We start from the raw sequence: 26538 nt of genomic DNA on the forward strand, positions 1-26538 counted from the left end.
TCTACAAGTATCCGTTATTTCCAGAGTCTCATCACTTCTTTCTCAGCAGCTGGTACAGTGAAGGTGTCACTCTTTTTTTAAGTATAGATCATTTAACACATGCTGTAACAAGGCAGAGCTTTCTACTTCTCCGTGCTTCCTTTTTATATTCTCTGTCCTGGCTGCTGCCTGTGCTAATGTGTTGGAAAGCACCAACATCTCAGTTACTCTTCTTTCTCCTCTTCTCTGTCTGGAGCAAGCAAAGATAAAGTAGCTGAAGGAGAGAATGAGAAATAAAAAAGGCTCATTCGCCAGTGTCTCTCTCCCTTCCCCTTCACCCAAGTCATGTGAAAAGGAACTTGCCACCTAAACCGAGCACAACATTGAAATCACCTTGTATTGAAAGTCCCCTGCCAAAGAAATGAGAAAACTGTAGTTTGTTTTGCAAGATTTTCCTCCCTTTATTTGGCTCTTCACTGATGGGCAAGAACCCATACCATGAAGTGGATCTACTGTGTTTCTGTGGTAGAAGGGGAAAAAAGCAGGCAGGCAAGGGCCCCAGTGCACTGCAGCGCCACGTGATCTGGTGGTAATCATGGGGAAGCTCAGCATTTTTCACCCTTCGTCCTCTCTCCCGGCCACCATGCTCTGGTAAATACAGGTCTGGTCATATCTCTCTGCACATTGGGAAAAAAGACTGGTTTTCTTTCCTCCGTAACATGAAGACCAATAAAAACTTTAAGGACAGGAGCACAAATCAAGTGGCTACAAGCTCTGTAGATCTTGTGTCTGAAGCCCCACAGATGGAAATTATCAACAGGGAGCAGTCAAAGGCCATTGCAGGAGTAATGGCAGCAGTCCTGGACATTTTCCACAGTGAAAATGGCTCCATCCTCTTTAAGCTCTTTTAAATGTTTGCCCATTGAAAACTGAAGTATTTAATCTCAGTAGGGGAGAGAAGTCTAAATCTGTAAGTTAGAATAACAGTTAACTGTAGTTTAGTGGATTTTCTGATACATTAATGAGAAGAGCTGAGAATGTTCAAGATCTGGTCTGTGCTCTATAAAGATGTCTTTAAAATCATTCCAGTAATATGTAGATTAGTATCTCCTGCTGTACTACTAACAGCTTTTAGATAGAAAATAGAAGAATGCTTAAAAATGCTGGGCAAACAGCCAGTTTGTATCATCATTCATCTGTGAACAGATTAGCTCAAGAGTCACTGGTAGATGAATCCTAAATAGTTTTTCCATCCCTATTGGAATGAAGACTCTCCTAAAAACAAACCCTGGTTCAGCTCTCGCTGGAGCAGAGTTCTATGTACAGTTTCTCTGGTGAAAATCTGGACTCTTGGAAATTAAATCCTGAATCCACTGAAGTCAGTAGGACTAGCATTTTACCTCTCTGTGTTAAGAAGTGATGAAAGTTCCTTGGGAGAAGGTGAATGCTGTAATCTGTGACACACCTGAACTAGCACACTTTGGGGAGTGGGGATGTGCTGGCATAAACTTGGCATAAGCACAGCATCAAATCTCTGCATTTCTAGAGTGGGGTGGTATATCAATGTCAAATCAATCTCAAATGAAATCTTGTGCATTGGGGATGATGCACACAGAAATAGCTTCTGCATTGTGGACATCTGTCATAAATTTCAGTGTTTCAGTATTATTTCAGAATATGTTTGAAATGCCAGAATTTCACAGAATTTCACTTCTATCTTCTGATGAGTCCTGGCCACAAATGTAGCCAAAAAATACAGGAAAAACATCTGCTCTCTGAAGATGCTGGGTTTTTTTCACCTGACACAATTTACAACCTTATTCTGTAAGGGGTCCCCAGGAATCTCAGCAGGCAATCAATCAATAAATAGATAAAATTCCAACCAAACATTAGAAAAGGATAAGTTTAAGCCTAATTTTATCCCATCTCTATAGATCAGAGAGTCATTCTGAGGGGAAGGGACAAAAGGATAGTTGATGTAACTAATAACTGTGGCAGTGAAATCAATTTGAACCCTGAACCCAGGGTCCCACTGCTCTCTTGGATTCCATAGCAGCCACGGTCCTCAGGAAAGCTATAGTACCTTCCGAATGGCTCAGTCAGGCCATAACGAAGAAGCTGAAGAGCCCTGGGAGCATCCTGATCCTCTGTCTCTGTGTAGCAAAGGTGTGTGAGGAAGCACTTGGTGATCAGCAGCAGTCTCCACTTATCTCTGTCTCACTTGCATAGCTTCACTTCTTATCTCTCTCCTTCCTTTTTGGTTTCTGCTTCTCTGTCCTTTTGTAATGAGGGGTGGGTGGGAGAGCAAGTAAAATGAATGGTGGGTATCTTTGGCAGTTTTGAGAATTTTGGGCAATTCCATGCTCAAAGGATCACAGCTCCAGAAGACACTTCTTGTCAGTGCAATTCCTAGGTAATCCTGGAAGCTGTGGACCCTTCCTAATCAGGTGACAAAAAGCACTGGCACTGCATCTTTCCATATAACAGCTTGCAGCAGAAAGAGCACATCTACGTGTTAGATCTTGCACAAAGATCTCTGCTTCTGCCTAATGTTGTCCTCAGTAGTGATATGATATCAGGAGACTATTCTTGACTCACAGACTTTTTATTTATTTAGATGGTTCTGATGTCCATCCTGGAGGGCTCTAATGGCTGGGTTTTAAATATACAAAAGAAATAATGCACCAGGACTTGAAATAAGGAAAGAAGAAAATGGCTGGAGTGATGCAGATAACTCCTTTAGACAAATTCATGATAGTGGTAATGTATATGAAAACATTCAAACTTTTAAAAATAATTTTATGAAATATTTTCTGAGAAAATATTCTGGTTTTATCTTCTGTTTTTTAAAGAGGTCACTAAAAAAAGTCAAACTTCTCTTAAATGAACAAAATCCTTCTTTCCCAAACATTTTAGTTCCCCTTTCCATGCCAGTTTATTTTTCCCTGGAAAAAGAGGAAGAATGGAAAATAAATAAATGGGGAAAAATATTTGTTATTGATTTTCTTTTTAACTTGATTTCCTTTATTCTGGTGGGAAAGTTAAAAACCTGTTTTAAAAAGAAATAATAGAAGTATTTTTCTCTCCAGGACACTTTAAAATGATTAAAATTTAAAATAATTGAATAAAGCATTTTGGTGGAGATCAGAACACTAAACTAGCCCTGTATCCACATTTTACTGCTAATTTCCCATGTTTGTGACAATCTGAACCAATTCTCTGGATCTGATCTCTCCTGATTCTGCATCTATTTCTCATTTTGTCTTTTATTGTTTGTTTTAAAACCTGTTTCAAAGTACAAAACTTCAGAGGCTGCATACAGAAACTTGCAACATCATGGGATTTTGGTACATACCTGTTGTTTGGAAAGGTTTTCTGTTTATAATATGACCTTAAACCATCATATTAGAGAAGAAGAAGGAGGTTACCAAATTGTTGCAAGTAATTTGAGAATTCTGTTAGGCTCCAAGTGAATATGTAAACCCTTACTCAGTAGGATATGTAATGCATTGCTTACTGGCACAGGTATTTCCGGGAATTCGAAGTAACTGAGCAGATATAAGCTATCTCTTAGTGATATATATTGTGTTCCTTGAATTTGCTATGGAGAAATGTAATTTCAAAAGTCAATACGTTATCCTAGACATCGGTCTGTTCTTCTCAAGATGTCTTTTAAGTTATGCCCAACACTTTCCACATACATAGTTTCACTTGCATGTTTTCCCTCCCCTGTAACTTAAAGCTTATGCACAGCATGCTTTGAGAGTCATATTTCCACAGTAACAGAGAAAGCAAAAGCAAATTTTGGGACCACGTAACGCAGAGCTTTTATCACAGCTATCTTCTGAAGAGTTTTCACAGTCCGTAAAACATACTTTTTTGTTTTCATCCTAAGTACTTTTCATTGCATTTCAGGCAAATCAGTGACCTGAAATGTTTTTTACCTTGCCATGCAACAGATTACAATGGCAGAGCACAGCATACTCTCCTCTCTTTCCCTCAGAACAGGTCTTCCATGCATCTTTGGCAGGGCACGCTTTACACACACCATGATCCTAAGGAAAACCTTGTGAAAAGAAACACTCAGTTGCTGGCTATAAAAAAGCAAAGGTCTGGGCTCTACTCAGCTCCTGAGCTGCAGCTTTCTTGCTACTCTTAAAATTAATAGCTGTGGAAACTCAGCTACCTTGCTGATCCCAATGTTGAATGCCTTGCGGTATGAAAGAGGCTGATCTCCACTCTTGTGGTGGTGGGGAAAGAGCTTTGCACCTCTCTAGTCATATACAGCTTGCAGGTACATATTTTCTCTTTTGCCCAGGTCATCAGGCTGCTTTGCACAAAAATCTTCCCTTATTGTAAGCTCTGTATTTCTGCCAATTAAAACCAACTAGTTGCATGACTAAGACTTCTCCCAAGCCCCGTATTTATCCATGTTGAAGTGCCTTATGCTCATATTTACCACCCCATGAGAACAGACTTGTCATCATAACTGTATCACTTTATGGGTTGAACATTCTGACTTGTCTCGTATAATTAAAATTACGTGTTTATCTGAATCCAAGCTATTCGGGTAGTCTCCCTCGGCTTGTGAGCTGATGAACTTGGAGGGAATATATAGTGTCACTTACCTAAGATTTCTCTAAATCCCTGTCCAGAGCAGCCATGGAAGAGTACAATGACTGTAAGTTAGTTTCTTAGATTTCTGGTCCTAATGAAGCAGAGAAGAATAGTCTAATGCATAAATTTCCTTCTGCAGTTCCATGTCTATATGATGTGAAACTCTTGAACAATAAGCTTGATTTAGGAACATATATCTGTAAGATTCTTGTCATCTTAGGTCTTGAATTACTATGTAGGGTAATAATTTATTGTAATAATTCTACTTAGCAAGCTGGTAGATTAGAACTGCATTTGGTTTTCTTTGTAGAATACCTAGAATCCTGAGACATCTTGACATAAAAATAGTAGGGCTAGGGGTCCTTCCAGCATTCAAAACAGATGGAATATTTGTAGAGAAAAGGATTTTAAGTGCACAATTTCTTTCCCAGGAGCACAATTGAAAACGTAGGTTTGTTGTTCAGTTCCTCAGGGCTGCAAGATACCAGGCTTGGCAGAAGGCTTTCCATAGTTGTCTGGTGTTACAGGTTAATTAACTTGGGAACTAATGTCCCTAAGTGCTGAGCAACTTCAGCTGCTCTGTTGTAAATAGTGGTCATTTGTGGCAGATTTTTAAGAAGAATCAGGTAACTTCTCAAGATTCTTGCCATATGCAATTAGATGCAGTGCACTGGCACCTCTGACTACCTTAGTACCTTTAAAAATGTAAGTCTGGAGTTCCTACTATCAATCACTGGCAAGTTCCAGTGCTGACTCCTTACATAATTTTGATATCACTGCTGAAAGGCATAGCACAGTCATCTTGCCTGGAGTATTACCAAACATTTCCAAATTCAGTGGAGGATGAAATTTTTATGTAGGAACACTAATTCCCTTCTTATTTTTTCATTTCTTGTTTGCTTGTACCTGTTGAGCTTCATTTATCTTACCATTCTTTAAAATCACTGGAGCTATGCTAAGCTTGTCTGTGATGTACAGCAGCTACCTAGCCTCTGTACATGTTGTTGTAGCATTCTCTTATACATTTTAATATTGCGTTTATTTTTAAAATGGACAATATTTTGGTAGAAGGTGCTACAGATATTTATATTGGCAACACAGGCTACATTCATTACAAGTTTAACAACTCTTTAGAATAGTAATGGAACATGACACCTTTTGCTTTGAGGATACTGGTTTAAATCCATTTTTATAGTCAGTAGTCAATGAAGTCCATCAGTCCCCCAACTTCTCTCAGCGATTGGTGTAAAACAAGCTGGAAGTGCCAGCTCAGTTCTCACCACATGTATTTCCACATCACAAAAAATATGATTGAAAATTATAACTGCTGCAATAAAAAAGCAGAAAGCTGTGCTTGGGATGTAGTATAGTCAAGATTAGGCATGGGAGAATGGAAGCATAAGCCCCAGGATTTGAATTCCACAATCTGAGTCTAAAGATTTCACAATCCAAAGTGGGGGGAATAACATAAGAATAAAATAATATATTGGCTGAACATTTGTGGTGTGACTTTGAACACCTAAAAGAAATTTGAACAATCATAGACTACATAAAAATAACCATTAAGGATAGAAAGCATCCATTTGAGATTAGAGGAGAAATTCAGGGAAGCCATATGTAGTCACCCAGGAGTGAGCAAAGCCCTAAATTGTCATTTAAGAATTACACACAGTCTGCTATCAGTGCATACTCCTCAATTGAACTGTGAAGCTCTGATTCCATTTAAGAGACTGAACTTCTATTTATTTGATAGAGTCTGGGTTTCACTTAAAATCTGAATATGTGAAGTGATTTAACTAGAGGTGTATCTGATCCACAGGTGAGTTGGAGCTTACTCCAGAGCTTTGTGGCCTGTGCCCCTTTCTACTTTTTGTTCTTTGTGATCTTCTTTTGCAGTGGGAGGCATTTACACTGTGATCCAGACAAAAGCCAGAACTACGGCAGATGAATGGGGTGAAAACTATTTTCTGGTTGGTCCCTATTTTGAGCACAATGTGAAGACTCAGGTGGAAGCATGTGAACCTCCAAACCCCGCAGTTAAGAAGGCAATGGACACCATGAAAAGCCAAGGGTGTCAGGTAAATCAGATGTGCTACTGCTTCCCAGGGCAACAAAGCTGACTCTGAGGAGATTAGAGTTTTGGTTAATGCTCTTGCCGTTCCACTTGACACAGCAGTCCTGGTCAATGTCACAATGGGAAAGGCTCAGAATCCACTGTTAGAACAGCAGAGTCAATTCATTAAAGGTTATTTTTGAGGAAGAACCAGTTTATCCAATTACAGGTTTTAACAGTCATTTATCTGCAAGTCTGCTTAATTGGATTAATGACTTATTTATCTAGTCTCTAAATGCAGTGAGATTTTAGTAGATATAATATGACCTTAATTTGACTGAACCCTTACGTTTGGCATTCTTGTGCTGGAGAGAGAAGAGCATTCCATTAGTTCACAATTTTTCTTATGTAGCATTATATTGAGTTGAAAGCCAGAAAGGGACAAACAACAGGTGGACTTAAGAAAAGCACCCAACTGACAAAGAATCTGCTTCCTCAGATCAATGCAACTAGCTGTCTGTTCCCTAGGAAGAGAGGTTAAACCACAGCACAAGGAGTGAATTCATCTGTGTTTCCTACACAATTTTTAACCAGTGTTTTCTGTGTGATCTCAGTCAAACCTCATAGCCTTTCTGTCACTCTGTTTCTCCAACAATAAACTAGGAATAAACTTCTTCCTATCAAAGGTGATCTGCTGAAAGGAATAGAATCTGCTGTGTTGATGGGCAAGCTACTATGCTGCAAACAGCTGCAGCGTTGAGAACAATTGATTACCTGAAAATGGGTGGAAGATAACACATGCTAAATCTGACCTCCTTTCTTGAAAGTCCTCATCGGAGACCTAGAACTCACCTTCACTCTGAATGAGCACTGAGTCCCTCAGACATAGTAGTTTGCAGGAGGAAAAACTGTCTGCTTATAATGTGTGCCTAACAGATGTGAAAAGCATTGAGATACAGCAGCAAGGAAGCATTCTTACAAGGTTCTGTGGCTGAGGGGCATGACACACTTTAATATAGAAATTCATGAAGTTCTTGGGCTGCCACCAGCTGTGGAACTGGCAACGTTATCTTCTGTTGTAACAGCAGTTCTGCTGTTCTTAGGATCTAATGCCCTATTGCATATTATGTAGAAGTGTACTGTTGGATGTGTATGTGCCACAGCTTGGGAAAGTGTCTGTTGGGGACACTAACATTATGTGATGCTTGCATTGTTCAGGCTGAGGTTCAAACTGAGAGTTCTAATCTAACTGCCATTTCTTATTTCTAATCAGATTTTTATAAGTGATTGATCAAGTTTTCCATGTTGCCTCTGTTGCTTAGAGAGATGTCTCTGCAAGGTGTGTAACACTCCTTTGTTTGGAAAACAGCTAAAGACTTGTGGGGCAGATTAATTGCAATGTTATATATACACTTCATGCTGTTCCAGCAATACATTCAATTTAAACAGCTAACTCTGCCAGCCTAACATGTGCATTGTGCTGCTGGAGTATTCCTATATAGCAGCAAATCTGTCCCAGGTACGTCAAGTATAGCTTTGATCTCTAATAATGACGCTCTAGTTTCCAGGAGCTGTGCTTATCCTATTAACATTTATGTCTGGATTTTGCTTATGCATCACAATGGATCCCTTTAAACGAGGGGACCTAGGAATGCTTCCAAACTTCTTGGGTCAGGTGTGTTCCTTGCCACAACCTGACTCCATATTTAGATGAAGTCAGGGTTTACACAATCTCCCTGCTTTTTATCCTCATTTTGCTGAAAAAGAAACCTGGATAGCCTGAAATAAGTACATAAGGAGCTGACCCTCCTTCACACACCTGTTTTTGTTACAACCTTTGATTTTTGTGCAAATAGGTCTAAGAGCTTTCATATCACTGTTTTCAAGATGTGACCTCTATTCAGCCCATTCTAGCATCAGGGCTGGGTTCAACCCTTGAGGTCCCAGGGGTTAGTGAATGAAATAAGATTGAACAGTGGCATAAAAGATTCCTCTGCATGGGATATAAACTGCACTAGCCTCCCTATAGTACCTTGTTCTTCCCACTTAATATGTTTCTGCTGCTATAGCCATTTTGATGGTAGAATTCATATGAAATAGTTTGACTGCACAGACTGGTACAATCTGTAGTGTGGGCCCAGCTGCATTGTGTTGCCTTATGACAGTTCAACCTGCTCTCCTGATTGGGCAGGTAGGTTATATCAGTGAAGTTCTAAATAGTCTTAGAGATGTTTAACTATACTGATGCAGATAAAGCAAAAAAGCTGTATTTTTAGGCTGATGTGGGTTTAGGTATTATTACACCTTCTGACTGATCCTTCCACTCTGCTGAAGGGCATCAGCTGCGCTGCTTGGGCAGAATGAGGAAACGTCATGGTAGATACAGGTCCCAAGCACCTGTCCTACAAAATCTTTTGCCAGTAATCTAGCATAAATGGCAAAAGATTGGTGACAAATCTGACTGAAACAAAATAATAATTTTGAAATAAGAGCAAAAATGGCATAAATACTTCAATAAGAACATAAGACCTCATTATTCAACTAAGTATAGTCTTCCTAAGCTTCTTTTCATGAAAAAAAGTTAACATTCCAATGAAAATCTGAAATTAAATGTTCCAAAGATTGTAGTTTCCTTTTACCCCTGCCTTTAGTCCACTGTATTTTGCAAGGAAAACCACAAATCCTGGGTATGTAGGACTATGATCACATATTCCTTATGTAAAATACCTAAGCTTTGATGGATGAAAATAGTTATGCTAACTGGCCTTTATGTTCACTTTAACATTTTCTTCTTATATCCTCGCCTCTTTCCCATAGGTCTTTTTTGGAAGATGGTTGATAGAGGGCAGCCCGTATGTCTTATTGTTTGATATAGGATCAGCAGCTTGGAATCTGGATAGGTGGAAAGGTGAATTTTGGGATGCCAGCAACATAGGGATCCCTTTTCATGACCGGGAAGCCAACGATGCTGTGATTTTTGGATCGTTAACAGCCTGGTTTTTAAAAGAGGTACAGTTTTTAAATCTAGAGATTTTCAAACCTCAGCCTTGTCAGCAGGGCAAAAAAAGCTTTGGGATGTGGTTCATATTTTCCAGTTTGAAAACTAATTTTAAGGAAGTTGACACCTGATGTAGATTTAATTTGTATTTAAAACTTAAATCTTAACTGGTCATTTAACTATATTTTTCTGGGAGAATGGGAGGGTCTGCCCTATGTGAAATCTGCTGTGTCTTTACTGTCACTTCCCCTTCTGTTCTCAACTCCCTTATTTGTCACCTGATGCTCTTACAAGTAGGATCTCAAACTCCCCTTTTCTCTTCTATAGTAGTCAAGTTGTCACACTCACTAACTGTCCTTGAAGCCAGTCAATCCATCTCAGCAGTTAAGTACTACCTTGCACAGGGAATATAGACAGACAGAAAGAATTAATGGTAGCACTGTGACTTCACATGTCACTCTACCACAGCCTACCTGAAAAGAGGAAATTTTGTTAATCTGCAGAATCATCTGTCTGTCATAGGTGCTCATGATTTTCTTATGCAAACAAGAGTTTCAACAGCAGAAGAGCAAGTTAAAAGAAAGAAGAGTGACTGTGCTTGCCAGAGCTCCCCAACACTCTAGGAAGATACTGTTCTGAGGCACTAGTGAGGCACGTGTGCTTCTTGGGCTAAGAATTAGTGTTGATGGGAATCAAGACATGTGACCACTTAAAACACTGTACTGCCTTGTCATATGAAAGAAAGCAAGCACACAGAAGGCGGCATGAAAAAAAGAAGGTTCTGGGGCTGGATGATGTGCAGGATAATGTGTGTTTCATGTATGTTCTTTCTAATTATTTTCAGCTTTCCTGTCAGTTTGATGACAAGCCCAACATAATTGCCCACTTCCATGAGTGGCAGGCAGGAGTGGGTTTAATACTGTCTCGATCTCAGAAACTTCCTGTTGCCACAATTTTTACTACCCATGCGACTCTGCTTGGGAGATACCTGTGTGCAGCCAGTATAGATTTTTACAACAATCTTGACCAGGTAAGAGACATTTTACTCATTCCTTCTTTTTTTCAGCTAATCAGCTCCTGGCTCCTTTTCTGTTTACTGTGCTACACCATATATTGTAGTTTCTGTCTTGTGTGATCACTTATTATTGACCCACAGCTGAGTGATAGGTTGTCAGTTCCAGAGCACAAGAAATGCTATTTGTAAGACCATGAGGTGTCTAGGCGTGAGTGCCTTTGTCTCTGTGTCATCTGACAGGTCTTAAAGCTCAGTGGAGTCTAGAATACTTGCACTACCTTCAGTGAACTTTGATTTACCAGATTTGCACTGCAGAGCACTGAAACTCATTCAGCCTCCAGTCAAGTCAGTGCCTTAGTCCAATCCACTGATATATGGAGTGTTATTGTAGCAGTATGGGATTGCCAACAGAGATTCTTAACCTTCTTTTCAATGGTTTGGGACATTTTTCAAAAGCAAGGAGAGTTACAGGCACAGACATCACTTCAAGTCAAGTGTCCTTGAGAATCTTCCCCTTTGTGTTCACGAAAGCCATCCATTGCTTGAGTTGATTGCTATGGTTTGGGAATTACTGTTAGCAGCATGAGTAACCAGTGAATGTAAAACCTATTCAGCTGTAGTCATCATCTGACTCTTCAGGTGCAGCCTCACAGCACTCTTTCTTAATGAAAGGCAGTATAAAAAACAGCTGGTAGCCCTCCTCTTGCTGAAATTACCCTGGAATTCCATTAATTTTTTTTTCTTCTTCTTTCCCCAGCCTACTTCTTAATTCTTGCAAGTCATAATAAGTCCTTCTACTTTCAAAGTTTTCAGGTTAGGCCTAATTTGTAACTGGCAAATATAGGAAGTATTTTCTGAGTTCAAAAGACCACATCTGTTTCTTGGAATTTTTGTAAACTGTCTAGTGGTTTTGGTTTTCACTGTTCTCTTTCCACTCAAAGCATTAACACAAACCGGTATTTCAAGGACCCAGATGTCTTTAGCACTGCCTTCACCAGAGGTAGCTTATATGATCTGGGATTTCTAATAAGGTTACAGACAAACTGAGTTCAAGAGATTTTTGCATTCTAACACTTATTGAGGGTAGAGGTAGTTAAAAGGCTGAAACAACTGCCTTACTGTCCATGCATTTCCCTGGCTAAAATCATTGAAGAAAAGTACTTAGTTGGCAGTTTTCAACTGGATGTTTGAAGCTTGACACACTGTGGAACAGTGTCTTCCAAAGACAAGGCCCAAGCAGTAGTGTGCTACTGGCCTTATTCAGAAGCACAGAATAGACTGCCATTCTCTTGTACTTCGAGGAAACAGTTATTCACCTTACTCCTCTTACTCTTCCTTTTTTTTTTTTTTTTTTTTTTCCTTTCCCACCAAAGGCAGCTACTGAATCTACTGAACACATTAAGAGTAAAAGACTGTCTCCACTCATTTACTCCTATGCATAAAGGTTGCAGCATGGTAGTGTGTAGGGGGAATTCTCTCTGCCCAGTATGAGGTAACTAACATAGGTGGTTACTCCTTCTAGGCTCCCTATATCATCAGTGGAGTTACACTGGCCTCTTCACAATTAGTGTAAGGCAAACATCCTCAGATTACCATCTGAAAGATCTGTCTCCATCACCTAGGAAAACTAGTCTCCTAAATTAGCTACATTTGTTAGGTGCATTAATGAGGCAGCATGAATAACCCAGTCAAGCTGTTAGACCCAAGTTTCAGGAGTCTAGACATTCCTACTCCCTTATATTCTCCTTATGTGTATATGTGAAAAATCTAGCTTTAAAGTCACATTAAATTATTTTTCTCTGGATAGAGCTAGATTGAAAGAACTAAAACCATGCAGTTTCAGGTTTAACAATTGAGAAAGTGGGGACTTTTCAGCAGTAACTTTATTCATTCACCCTTGCATTCTTACACATAATTCGTTAGTAAAGAACCCATAGTAAAAAAAAAAGGGGGGGGGGGCATTTAAAATGAGAAATTAAAGTTTAAAAAAAAAAAAAAGAGAATGCTGAATGTTTTACAAACTGGTGCTAAAAATACTATGTCAGAGCCTTTCCTTCCTTTTGTAAAGGAAATTCTAAAAGAAATTTGGTTTGTTTTGTATTCTGGGTAATTTGGTGAGCTACAAGTGGTCTGGCAAAATAGTTTGCTTTTCTCAAAAGCAACTTTTTTTCCCCTCCTTGATAACTTTGGGGGCCTCACCCTTGTCTGTGTACTCAAAAGAAAAAGTAATGATCTTACATCTGAGCAGACTTACAGATTTTAATATATTTATAATCTAGTCACAGTATTAATATAATTTTTACTGTTCACACATGACATGGCCAACTTCATGTGATAAGGTACTGTCCATCCCTCTGCAAAGCTTCACAAATCCCATTGGAAACTATCAGCTACATCACAAATACAGAAATTTCTATTCACATTTTATTCTAAGAATATATGGAATGAAACATGTGTCAGTTTAAAGTATTATTATAAACTGCTGTAAATAATATTTAAGGGAGGAAACTTGTGGATTTCTAGACCATGATGCTTTATGCCCTCTGTGGAGAGATTGATATTTAAAGGTACTAATAGAGGAAATGATGCCAAGCTGTTATACTACTATTTGACATGCCTATAGGGTGCTAAAGCTCATCCTGACAAAGTTAACTTTTAGTACGAGATCAGATATCTTAATGAGGGCTCCCTTGGCTGTAAAAGGGTCAACGTGGCACAAAAGTCAGTTGAGAAACATTGAGAGGTTGATCTAGAGTACAGTAATTAAATGATACAGATAGTGAGGTATTCAGAGGCTATTCTTGTTGCTGTCTTCTAGTAGTAAACTATTAGTCAAACAAGCAATTTGTCCAGTGAATAAGATTCTCCAGGGCTTCCTAATGTTTAATCTTTGGATGAGACAATATATTTTTAGGGTGTGTCATCCCCTCCTACCCCAAAGTATAATAGCTGGTTTTCCTGTTTCAGTGCTATTGCATAATTTTATTCCTTTAAAGCATAATAATAATTGACTTTAAGTTCTCACTTTTGATCAGCATTTCATGGTTAGAACGCAATTTCCACCAGCTTTAAGCACAGCAACTGAGATAGGTGGGAAAGATGCAACTGTAGTATGTGCTGTGCCAGATATCACAGAAAAATGGTTGCAGCGCAAAAGGAAAGGGTATGGCCTAATTGTGCCTACAGACAATCAGGCATGTACAGATCCTACAGAGAAAAGAGGAAACCTCATGTTCCCTTTTCTAGTCCCCAACACAGTCCACAAAAAGGTGGCTTAGAACCCATGCTAGAGGGCTCTACTCAGCCCTCTGAGGCCAAGCGCTTTTCTGCAGTGTTGAAGGATTTAACAATAGGATCCACAGGCAAAACCACGACATGATTGTTTGAGGACTGATAAAAGATATTTACCTGGCATCTTCACAGTCCTCTCTCTCCTTTCACAGTGCGCTGGGTGTGTGGGACCAGTGTGCTGTTCCTCACCATAATATTTCCTGTTAGCCCTGACACTGTAACACCCTCTCAGCTTGTTCTCCACTGTCCACCAGCCCTGCACGCTCTGCACACACACATGCATTCATGCACACATGGCCACACAATGCGGCACTCTTCCATTCAGTGTTAAACCACTCCTGTAGATAAGCAGGACCAGAAGACACAGATGAGTTGAAAGATCTCTTTTAAAAATGTAAAGGATTACTAGAGATTTTCTTTATTTCTCTGGATTCCACAGTGAGAAAATACCACTTTAATTCACCTTCCTAGCAAAGTTCAATAGGTGCCACTTGGCATAAGTATAGAAGGTACAAATGTATTCTCTGAAGTAAGCCAGTGAGGTCAGTAGTTTTAGACCAGAGGATACTTTGGCCAGAGTCCCAACCTATTTGGAGTGAACATCAATACCAATGATCAGGCAAAGGTCTGTACAGTGCAGGGTGGCTGACATTTTCTCTAGCACTTCTATGAACAAAAAACCCAAGTCATCAGCCCCTGCCAGGTGATAAAACTGGAAGGGAAGGTTCCATGTGGTCTTCTGATAGCCCTCACGAACACTGGACCTGCGAAAATTTGACCTTCAGCCTTACTAGTCTTTTGGGGAAAGGGAAGAATGATTTAGTGAAGGATTGCCACACTGTGATGCATGATTCTTTACAGACTCCATAAATCATATAGAGGCCTCAACTTTAGGCTAACAAAACCCTTTGTTTCATGAGCTGAGGGCACGTGTCAGCCTGTAAGCTCTAAGAGGACATTTTCTGGGGGACTGAAAACCTAGTCAATGTAGTAGATCAGAGCTGTAGATTGCTGGAAGAAAGGAGGGTGCGCTACAGATGTAAGACTGTGGTGTTGTCTGACTCCTGACCTGTTCCTGAGCCATCTGCTCTTTGCCTCAGTCAGACAGCATCCTGGTTCTTACACAACATTACTGTATGAGATTATACAATTCTTATATTCTTACAGTCTTAACTAAGTTCATCTGGACTGGGAGAAATTTAGCTGTCTCTGCTCCAGTGGAAACCTGGGTGTTAAACCCTTAACAGTTTGCACAGGAGCGTAGCAAACACCAGAACTAACTCTTGTGTCCTCAGCAGCATGTAACAAACAGATGGGCTGTGTCTGAGCTAAGGAACCCGGAGGCAATAACCATATAACAGCTATTCAGTGTACGGTTTAGTTTCTAGATTTACATTTAAATCACTCTGATACTGGAGAAAGGAAGGGAAGGAAAACAAAAAGAACAAAACAGAAGGTGACTTGCACAGTAACTGGTAGTGTGTGGTTTTTGTATTTACTTTTAAGCATCTGAAGAACCCTGGGTAAATGGCTGGGCCAGGGACTGCTAACCCTACCTACAGGTTACTTACTTGAACCCTTCCAAAGTCAACCCTTTCTAATTTCAATAACAAGCAGGGTATGCTATGAGCTTAATTCCCAACAGAAATATTATCATAGATTTAACTATGCTTAAGAAGTTTTGTAGATCTAAGTAGTCTAACTGGCAATGCATTTTTTTCCCATTGTCCCCATGTCCAGTGTAGCTTTTACACCAGTAAGAGTAAGGTTACGTTTGTTGCTAAGATAAACTGAACCAAAATAGCTAATCCAGAAGGTAAGAAGTTTTGTGAAAAAAGTTCTGAGCCTGTGGAGTCTTTTTCTCTTCAGGAGGAACTGACTTCTCAGCTGAAGATCAAGAATGTTAATCTTTTATTGCTTTCCCCATTGTTTAAGGGGACTGGCTTATTTAGGGGTTTTTTTTGGTTGGTTGGTTGCGGTTTTTTTGGTCTCATTTCACCCCTCTAGGGTTTGAAATAGACCAACACCTTTCATAAATTGACTGAGAGACACTGATGATCCAGGCTAGTTCATAGGTGAATAGACAGTTGTATTGGGAATAGTCTTTCTGGCAAATGATCTAACCTGGAATTTCATCTGAGAGGTGACTATCTGAAATGGTTTTGTGAACCACTGGCCCGGCATAATGGAGAAGTTTGTAAGGTTCAGCCTCTGATGCTTCTTTCTAAAAAATCACCTTGAGTTATAATGGAAAAAGTGCTCTAAAGAGAAGAAAAAAAATTAGCCTCATTCTTCATTGCCTTTTTCATTATAGAATGTTGCCCTGCCAATGTGTAACTTTTATTTAGACCAAGCAACATTCTACATTTGGCTCATACAAGTGCAGCTGAATCTAGTTTGCAAAGTGGTGGAGAATTCTATCCCAAGAAGTCTAAAAGGAAAAGTATTAAATATCCCAATGAAAATGAATAATCAAGAGCTTTTATGCTGACAATATAGGATCACAAGCTCTCATTCCATTTAGTACACTACTGTCAACGGCTGCCACTGAGCTCACTGTTATGCAAAGCTGATCCTCTTTGTTAGTAGAGCAGCTAATGGAAATCTGACTTAAGCCAGGAAGTGTAAATTTCATTCTTTTTTGGCATGGCAGAGCTATACAAGAATGAAAGTTCTATTTGCACAAGGTAACAATCAATGGGTGTTAAATTTGACGTAAACTGGATTTGAAAAAGAGTAATTCTTACATAATTCAGACAATGGCAGCAGTGAGATTATGCTAGAAGTGAGGATCTTTCCATTCTACCTTTTGGTAGATAAGGAATTTGAATTTCAGGCCTATCTCTGCTCCTGATTCCACTGCAGAATCACCTTGTGAACTTGAATGCACCACTGATTTTAAAGACCAGAAGAGATAATTTCATTCTCTGCCTAAAATCCTCAGCTAAAAATTCATGCATCAAACCTATACCTTTTATTTGAGATACAAACTGCTTACAAAAACATTAACCATTCTTGAGGTAAGGTTCAAGTGGTGAGGGGAATCTATATAATTTATGCAAAGGTGTCACAAAGTTACTCATTATCAAAACTACGTATTTTAATTCCAGTTTGAATTTGTCTTGGTTTAACTTCTGTTGGCTTTTATCATACTTTTTTTTTTCCTTTATGAAAGCATAGCCTAGTATCAGTATCTAGAGATTGTATGCAGACTGTGACAAATAATTTATCTGTTTTTCAGGAAAGTATTTACATAGCTAGCATAGTCTTTCCTTCTTTTCCACTCTCAAATATTCTTCTTGTGCTTTTGTAAATCCTTTGCAATTTGTATTTTTCATTTTGAAGTAGGAATGTCTGATTTGGATTGATTACTTCAGTGACTGTTCACTGTTTCCAAGAGAAACATAATGCTAGTATCCCATAACTGCTTGATATTCTCTTCTTTATGCATTCAAAGATCGTCTTAGCTGTCTTCAACAGAATGTCATACTGGGAGGTTCAGTGATTACCTACTGTGCCCCCTAAAATGCTAAATTTTAAGACATGAATGAAATGTTATGCTCATCACACGGATCCATAGAAAGGACAGAAATGAGCTGAAATTTTTCCTCAGAATTGCATTGCAGCAAATGCAAGTTATACTCCAAAGCATTATGCCTGCAGAACACCTTTTTTTTTTTACTTTGAAATTAGAGTAGCCTTATAAGGAAGGCATTTTCTCCTCTAATTCTTGCCATCATGTAAATTCTAATAACCTGTTTGGTTTCTAACAGTCAGAGTCAGAGGGGTTCCTCACTGGGAGTAGCAGTGGAATATTTACAGGGAAGTGACTACTGAAGTCGTTAGTCTTTAAAAGTCACTGAGGGAAGAAGCAGTTGGACTCAATGATCTTAAGGGTCTAAATGATTCTATAAACAGTTAATCCGACTTAGATCTGTTTTTCTCTTGATGCAGCTTTCATTTGTGGCTTTGCTAGCGTTCCCATTTGCTGATAACAGCAAACAAACAAAAGTAAGCATGACGCACTTTACAGGTATTTTGCTCTGCTCTTGCTGAACGTGAACACTATGGAACATAGTTCACAGCTGCCTGAGCTAGGGTGGACAAATGTTCAGACAGCAGAGCCAATTGCTGAGCAGAAACATTGGTTTGGGGGTGAAGAGCAAACTAGTTGCCCTGGTGTTCTGCTTCTTTTCGGCATATTGGCTCAACACAGTGCCGTGCCCCATGATGCCTCTAGTTCTGGAGCTAATACTGTCATAGCAAGCTCAGCTTGTCTTTGCACAGTACTGTGTGGACTAAATTTGTCTCCTGCACTGTCTCATCAATTAAGTTCCATTTAACCTGCCCTTCAACTTGTCTAAGGCTTATTTTCTGAAGTCACTTATCTAGCCTGCTCAGAAGTGCGCAATGAGGTTTCCTACTCCACACTATTAATGAGGTCAAAGGTCAAGATCTTGCTTTACCAGTTGGTAGAGGAAACTGCTGGAGAGCGAGAGCAAATGAAATGTGAGAACTCTGTGACCTTGGTTTATACTTGCTAATAGACATGGAATTGTGTACCTTTGAAAAAGCATGCCAAAAGTCATGCAAGCATGTGCAAAATAAAATATTTCGCATTTCCAGAAGATGAAAAAATGAATAGCAATAAAGAAATAAACATCAGTATGTGTATGTGTTAAATGTGTAAAATGCTTTTGTGCAATCAAAGAAAAAAAGCTGGCAAGAAATAAGCCATAGTGCTTTGAACAATCCTTTTGTGAACCTTTTTCCCAGTAGTGTTGGAGGGAGTGTTTATCTACAGTTAGTGAACATGTCCCAAATGTAGTTTTTAATTATATTTTGTAAAGAACCCATTCTTCGTGAGAAAGGGAAAAGAGAACAAAAACCTTTTAAAGTTTGGCCAGCTATTTGTTTGCTAGCGATTTTTAAATTATTTTTAATACAGAGTCAGATGTATTTGAAAAAACTTCCATAGTTTTGACTGTGCAGTGGTACCCCATCCCATTTGTGTGTTTGCCCAGCATGCTAAAGAACTGTCCTATTTTGTATCTTTGGTACACAGAATCGTTGAACAATCATAATGATTTTTGGCTTTGTTACTGTTCAATATGCAGCTTCCTACCTTGTTTACAACATGTAATTAAGATTTCTGCTCTGAAGAACATATCTGTGATTTTCTTAAGAGCTGTTTTGCAGCATTTATCAGTGGTATGTGTATGCTCCAGAAACATTAATTAATTAGTTTACCACACTCATATGAGGGGAGGTAGCTACATCATGCATATTTTTTTAGGGAAGCTTTTACTGGAGTTAGCAGTACCAAGTACTTTATAACCTCAGAGCATAGGTCCAGTGGATTTCAGATGTAGATGTGAATGCTCAACACTTCAACAGATCAGACTCAAAGATCTCAAGGTAGTCTCCCAGAAAAGGAGGAATACACAGTTAAGAACTGCATGTGAATCAGTTTAGGGTAAGCGAAGCATCATGTTAGAGATCTGTGGCACTCAAAGGAGTCAAATTAATTCACTTTTATTTTTCTCTTCCTCTACCCTCCTGCCCTGTGCTTTTTCTACCATTCAACTTCTGTGACAAATGAGACGTATGTTCTAGAGAAAAGATCTTTTTTTGTGACACAGTTGTATTTCATGCACCAAAATTCTCATGGGAAATGCGGTAAATACAATATATGATTATACAAGTGAAAAAATGGTATCATAATGTATAGCATAATATGTGGTAAAGCATATTTCCTAGCTTTTCTAAAAATATCTTTGGCAAGCTTAGAAACTCTTGACATATAGAATCATCAATACCAAAAGAAAGCATCTAGTTTCTCTAGGACTTTTTAGCCAAGATTTTTCAAGACTCCTTTTTTGATCACATTAGGGTGGCATTTTCAACTAATATCGTGGAAGCCACTTTCCCACCAGCAGCATAGCACCACTGCAAAATCAGAGTGCTCAGTGGATAAAAGCACTTAAGTTTCTTAACAAAACAGTTGTAAGATATCTATATCTACGTATATACATATACCTAAGTAAAAATGAAAAATTATTTGCTTAAATCTTGTTCCCTGAAATGGTTCACATTTGCTGAAATTTCTTAAAATATGTTCTATACCAACCTTAAGCGTGTACTCAGCATGAGAAGTCATGGTCTAAATAGCTTTACTTCTGGCTAAGTTCTAAAGTACTAGAAGCAACTAGCGGTGGCAAAGGTCAGAGTGTCCTAACTATAGAAAGTGCTGTCTGCCCAGCCTATAATAATGGTTAAATCTATTATGGTCAATGAAGTTACAGAGTCAAATGCAATCAAAATCAGACTGTGCACCTAGCATTAGGCATTGATAATGACAGAGCTCATTGAGAGTCATTGTCACTCTCCATGTAACTCACACAGTCTATTTGGTGCCCATGCTGTTGACCTTAGGAGGTCAACGCTTTTGTTCCCAGAAGTGAAACATCATGTAAGACTAAGAGGATTGTAATTTAATTGTAATCATTGGCACACCATTAGCATTATTCTTTTTCAGATTACATTGTAGCAATTTTGCAGTGGACATCATTAGTGAACATTCGAACCCTTAAGCATGGGCTCAATAGGTATTGTGCATTTTCTTCCCATGAGGATAATATAAGCTCAGTAAAAAAAGGGGTAGCTGCAAGGTTTAAAGGTGATTTAGAAATACTTTGGTTTTGGGGATTGTCTTATCTAGCAGTTTAACTTACATCTGCCTCTAGAAATTAATGGAGTTCAAATTGAAGTAAAGGGAGCAGCAAATAACAGTGGTGGACTTGGAGAAAGAACATCTCTGAGTATGAGAAAATATCTCATTTACTATTTTCTTTGTTCCCTTGGGATTTGTGACTAAGTCCTTACATCCAATCTCTCCACCACAGCTCCATTTCTCTCTTGCCTACTCATGATTCCCACCATTCTACGTAGTCCCCAGGTTCTCTCCTCATCCCCATTCCTTTTTTCTTCTCTCTCCTATACCTTCAGTGTCCAGCAACTTCCCTGCTCTCCCAAGTTTTCCAACAAGCCCAAGCAAGATGCAGCATGGCATATTGCCAGCCAGCAGGCCAAATAGCACAGATCCTTACCTTTCATGGGATCATTAATCTAGGTCTCCTTCCAATGCAGAGCTGCCATTTTTTCACAAATATGCAGGAACTGAGACCTCTCTTGCTCCTTCAAACTCTTTGAAGTCGATAAAATGGTTCAAAAACCAGAAAGACAAGCCAATCACATGATTCTTATTCCGTGGGGAAATCAAGCTTAAGAGAGACCTTTGTGGTAATAAGTCTGATGAGCATATCACACAGGTGTCTTTTTTGTTTGTTTTATTATTTAACAGTTTGACATTGACAAGGAAGCGGGAGAGAGACAGATTTACCATCGGTACTGTATGGAACGGGCATCTGTACATTGTGCCCATGTGTTTACCACAGTCTCACAGATAACAGCTATAGAAGCAGAACATATGCTTAAAAGAAATCCTGGTAAGACCTGAATTGTTTTCTTATTATATTTCTTCCAAGTACCTACATTTCCTCAGACTGAATGAAAATAATAGAGACAGGTATACAAACATGAAGAGCAAGGACACATGCATAGATATGTCTGGCTACACTACAAAGAATAACCAATTTTCAAAAGAAGAGTGCAGATAATATCACTTGAAAAACATTCTAGTAGCATATGTAATCCAGAAGAAATCAAGTTCAGCACCTTTTAATAAATGCTTTCAGTACCATTTCAGGAGAGCATTAGTTTAACTCCATGGATGTTAGGCATTCTTTGCAAGGACATCTCAGCTTCAGGAGTTTTGTCTATAGCAGGGTTTCCAGTGATGGTAATGTATTCAGGTCAACTGACAAAAGCAGAAGCTGGAACCTTTGTAATACATTTCACCAGCTTTTACAGTGTGAGATTTGTTGCTTTGCTAGAGGTGAGTGATATATTCTTTAGAAATGTAGCAAAAAGTTTCATATGCAAAACAGAATGTTAGATGAGTTTTGCTTTCCAGTGCTAATGCTGGTTTTCTTTACTTAATATTGAAAGAGGTGAGAAGGCAAAAAACAAACTGTAAATCAATACAGTTTGTTTCCCTGTATCTCTCACAGCTAGGAGTAGCAGTGTGGTTGTGGTCATCGTGATCTTAGGACCTAACCATGGTAAGTTTCATAGATAGATATAATATTTTCTATTAGACCAACCAGTACAATTTGAAAAAATAGTCAAGATATGTGCCCAAGAGTTTGTCTGATTTTCCCCTTTGTATTCGTCTCATAAAATACGGAACTTACCAACAAACCTTGTTGTCTTCCATGCATGGAGTTTGAATAAGGTCATGAACCCAGTTTGATGTGTCATTAAGTTCTCTTTAAATCAGCACAGTGCTTTGTAACGACAAGCCACAGTACTCCATCTGCAGGTAAGCATCATGGGGGAAAAACTGCACAACAATTTTGAGACTATTTAGGTGTGTTCACAGTTTGGTTGGTTGTTTTAAGTATAGCAATGCTCAAATGACTTCAGGTTTTTTTGGTTTGCTTATTCTTTGTAGATATTTTTTTAGGTGAATCCCAGTGCTAATTATAGTTTGGGACTGTTATTCCTGTTAACTTCAATGCTTCAAGCGACATTGTGGTTCATGCATCAGGATAAAAGAGTTGTCCATTGGATCCTTTGTCTCATTCCTGACTAACTGTCAATAGGATGATGAACCTAGAAGTTTTTTTCCTTTTTATTTAAAACATGAAAGCCACGTCTTAAAAGTAATTTGTGTTCCATCATCTAATCTGGGATATCTCTGAAAGGTCTTGTTTTTTACCAAGTGCAGAGCACTTGACTTCTGAGAATCAGACTTTTGAAGCTGCTTTATATTGGCATGAGGCTTCTCCCCACTCTTGAAAATCATAGTTTATGTTTTGAGATTTTAGGAGACTGAAATGAGTCTGAGTGGGAGAGAAAATCTGCAGACCGCTCACAGATAGAATGTCAGTTGAAGCTGAAGAGAATTCTATGCACAGAGATTCATAGGCCTGAGCTTTTTTTTGTTATTCTTGCAGCTTTGAAGAAACCAAGTAAATATATTTAATGTTTGAGTTAAAAAATTGTTGACATATCATGCTTCATGTTGACAGAGCTAGAAAGAAATTCAGTAGGAATTGGTACCCCAAATCCTAGGAGACAATTGTAAGTGGAAAATATATTCTGATGGGAATAAGTACTTTAATATTTTCTTTGAATCTTAGACCACAACTAAACTGTGTAGAAGTCTATTCTCATACTATTTATTCTCTCTGAAGTTGTGAAATCAACATAGACATTGGCTGTTCAGAAAGGTCAGCAATCCTTCAGTAGATCATTAAGCTTGAATTCTGCAAAAGAACATGAATACTGAAAGAATGTGTACACTTCTCAATCCACTTTAAAAATAAACTTTTAAAAAGGGAATGCAGAATTGGCACAATTAACTTTTATTTGCATTAGAATTTATCGAGAGGTAAACTTTGTAACAAAGTTGTTAACTAAAAATAACTGAGGAAATGTGTTAAGTAGAGCAGTCTCTGCTACTTCTCATTAACATTAAACTTGGATTATAATTTAAATTGTAAATCTTATCACTTGCAAAAGCCCCTTTAAAAGTCAGTAGACACGATTGCATAGAGAGCTTTTGCACCAGGACAAAGGCCAATTTGCCAGTCTAAACCTGGCAGAATGACTGCTTGCCTTACGCTGATTTCACTTGCTGCTGTTGTTATTTGATCAATAATTTATCAAACTATATTTGTTAAAAGCTTGAGTATCTGATGTTGAACCTGTTTGCTTTGATGTATCATGCAAGATTCTGTCAGTGATCATGTTATATTCCTGTGATTTGGAAACTGATATGGGATTTCTAATATTTTCATTCAGGTATGAAACCTGTTTCTCACTAGCAGTAGAGAAGACTTTGAATCAAAATTCCAGGAGACTTAGGTATCAGTTAAGATCTAGATCTAGACTTTCTATCTGTATATTTGATCAAAATCATAGAAGCAAACTCTGAAGAAGTATGAGTCAACCCTGAATCTTAGTGGGCATGGTGGTGTTGGGTTGACAGTTGGACTTGATGATCTTAAAGGTCTTTTCCAACCTAAACGATTTTATGATTCTTAGTGACTTACCAACAGAAAACAGCACACTGTGCTATTATTACCTAAATCAATGCCAGTTTATATCCTATAAATACAGAAGTCAAATAATTCTAATTTGACCTACTTGGGACAATTTTAAAACAAAAATGTCATTAATTCATTAAACAACAAAAAACCCAAACCACTTAAAATAGGAACAAAGCTCTCTCTCATCACTTCTTCCCTAGGGCAAGGGCACATTGCCTCACACATATTCAAAATATTATTGTATGTTGAGCAGAAATAGTGAACTGAGTGCTTTGGGCTACTGTGTCTGTTCTGTATCTCAAAGGCTTCAATAAGAGATGGATTGAGCCCCAATCCTGATGAAAGGGTAAATGAAGCTGCAGTTGAATCAAAGAACATGGGAGTAGGTTATATACAGGCTGATGATGATGGGTGAGTGTCCAAAACTCCCTGATAAATAAATGCAAAAGAGTGGATGGAAACTGGTCAGAAATACCCAGTCAAGGATTCTTACTTTATTGGGAAGAGCTTGAAATGGTTACAGTCTCAAAGCTATGTCCTGCATGAGCCAGTTCTTCCATGCTGAACAAGAAGCAGGTCAGAGGAAGGAGAAGATACGTTGTTGGTGAAGACAAAGAGAAATGGAGGGTGTTGCTGCTCTGTTGGCTCCTCCACTCATATGAGGCCACACAGGTCTTTGTTCAGAGCAGCTCCTAGCGCTGGGCAGCAGAAGATAAGAACAGAAGTTTTCTTGTCAGGCCCACCAAGACACTCCTTTCTTGACACTGAGAACCAAATCCTAAGGAACTAACAAGTAAAGATTTCCTAGTAAAGTCTGGTCTGTAGTTTCAAACATGGTATTTCATCACAGATCCATCAAAATTTTTGGTATTTCATGGTTACCAATAAAGGTTATACTTTTATCTACTGCTGTTTAACCTGGAGAGTCCCAAAGCACTTTACAAGATAAAGATTAATCAGAGATTGCTTACCTGGCAGGGAAATGCATATACTGCTAAAGTAGACTGTAAGTTTCAAGGAAGTCATTAAAAATGGCCATGGCATTTGCATGAAAAATGTCAGGCAAGTATATTGGACAGCATATGGAGAACTGATTGTACTTATTTTAAGGTCATCTTGATATGTAATCAACCAAAGGAACCACAGATGTTTTAAAGACATCTCCATAAGCCTCTCCAGAAATAACAGACAGTTTTGTATTAGGTCAGATGCTTAATGCTAGACATGCAAACCTCTGCTTTTGGGGGAAGGGATGGGAAACCCTGAATGTCAGGCATCCTTGACTGAAAGACCACAATAGAAGTAACATTCAAGTCCTGTATCACTGGCAAGCAAGAGACTGTACTCCCATCAGTAAACCTGATGTATGGGGGGAGTTAACCATGTGCACTGAGAACAAAGGAGATGCTATTTTGTTTGTATGAACCATGTGTGGAGGGAATGATATCTTACTGAAGGTCCTTTGGATGATGCATAGAACTTTTAAAATTACTACAGTTAATGGTTGTGGTTACTAGACACCTGATGACACTTGCCAGGAGAACAAGCATTAAATCGGCACCAGTGCATCCTCTAATAATTAGCATTTCTTGCTTCTTTGAAGATTCTTTGTATTTGAAGAATCTCTGGTAATTTAATCATAAATTAGTATAGGTCTATTTAAGTCAGTTGTGTTACTATGAAATACATCTGCTGAGGAACTGGCCTTCCCTTTCATTTCTATGCATGGATTTCATAAGCCAACTCAAAGAAAAGAAAATGGCATTCTTTCCATTTACTTCAACTAGATTTAGGGCAAGCCTTTAAACAGCTGCTGTGCTCTACCAGAAAGGTGAAGAGTGACTGAATTTCAGTGTTGGTTGGAACAAGCTATGTCTATCCTCTGTGTATATTCTATAACTCTACCTTAGAAGATACTGGAAATGAAAAAAAAATTAATTGTAAGATGCTTTGGAATCCTTGAGGAGAGCAGCCATAAAAGGGTAAAGCATACTATTCTGTGGCTATTTTTAGGAGAAATCCAACAGATTACTGAAAGGTGGTCTTTTTAAAAAAAGTTTCTTATATTCTCCCTTTCCTGGTAAATCTTCAGAAGTCTTGACAGAACAAACCTCTCCTCTGCCATGCAGGAAACAAGTGCATAATACAGCACAGTTTCTGCTTTCATGAGCTTTCAATCTATAGTAATAAAGCAGGCAACAGTGATACAAGAATAAAGAGGTAAAGGGCATATTGCACAAAAAACATATGGCTAAATGGAGACATTACTTAAGTCTTGACAGTACAAAAGGCCATGGGGAGACCTCAGTGTTCAGCAGGGTCCATGCTAATGTTGAGTACAGGTCAAAATGGTACAAAGCCACTTCAATGCTATAGACAGTGGAGTGCCACATGCAATAGCTTTGTG

General features: G+C 38.6%; 1 protein-coding gene across 2 annotated transcripts in view; it reads left to right on the plus strand.

Annotated features, from left to right (window-relative positions):
- Positions 1-26538, plus strand: part of GYS2 (glycogen synthase 2) — a 47693-nt gene that overhangs the window by 3169 nt on the left and 17986 nt on the right. For both annotated transcript variants that reach the window (XM_041129655.1, XM_030040891.2), the window contains exons 2-5: positions 6493-6674; positions 9467-9658; positions 10492-10677; positions 21317-21461. In XM_041129655.1, the coding sequence (XP_040985589.1) occupies positions 6493-6674; positions 9467-9658; positions 10492-10677; positions 21317-21461 (705 nt within the window). The remainder of the gene's footprint in view (positions 1-6492; positions 6675-9466; positions 9659-10491; positions 10678-21316; positions 21462-26538) is intronic.

This window comes from Aquila chrysaetos, chromosome 17, assembly GCF_900496995.4.
Source record: "Aquila chrysaetos chrysaetos chromosome 17, bAquChr1.4, whole genome shotgun sequence".
Classification (NCBI taxonomy): Eukaryota; Metazoa; Chordata; class Aves; order Accipitriformes; family Accipitridae; genus Aquila; species Aquila chrysaetos.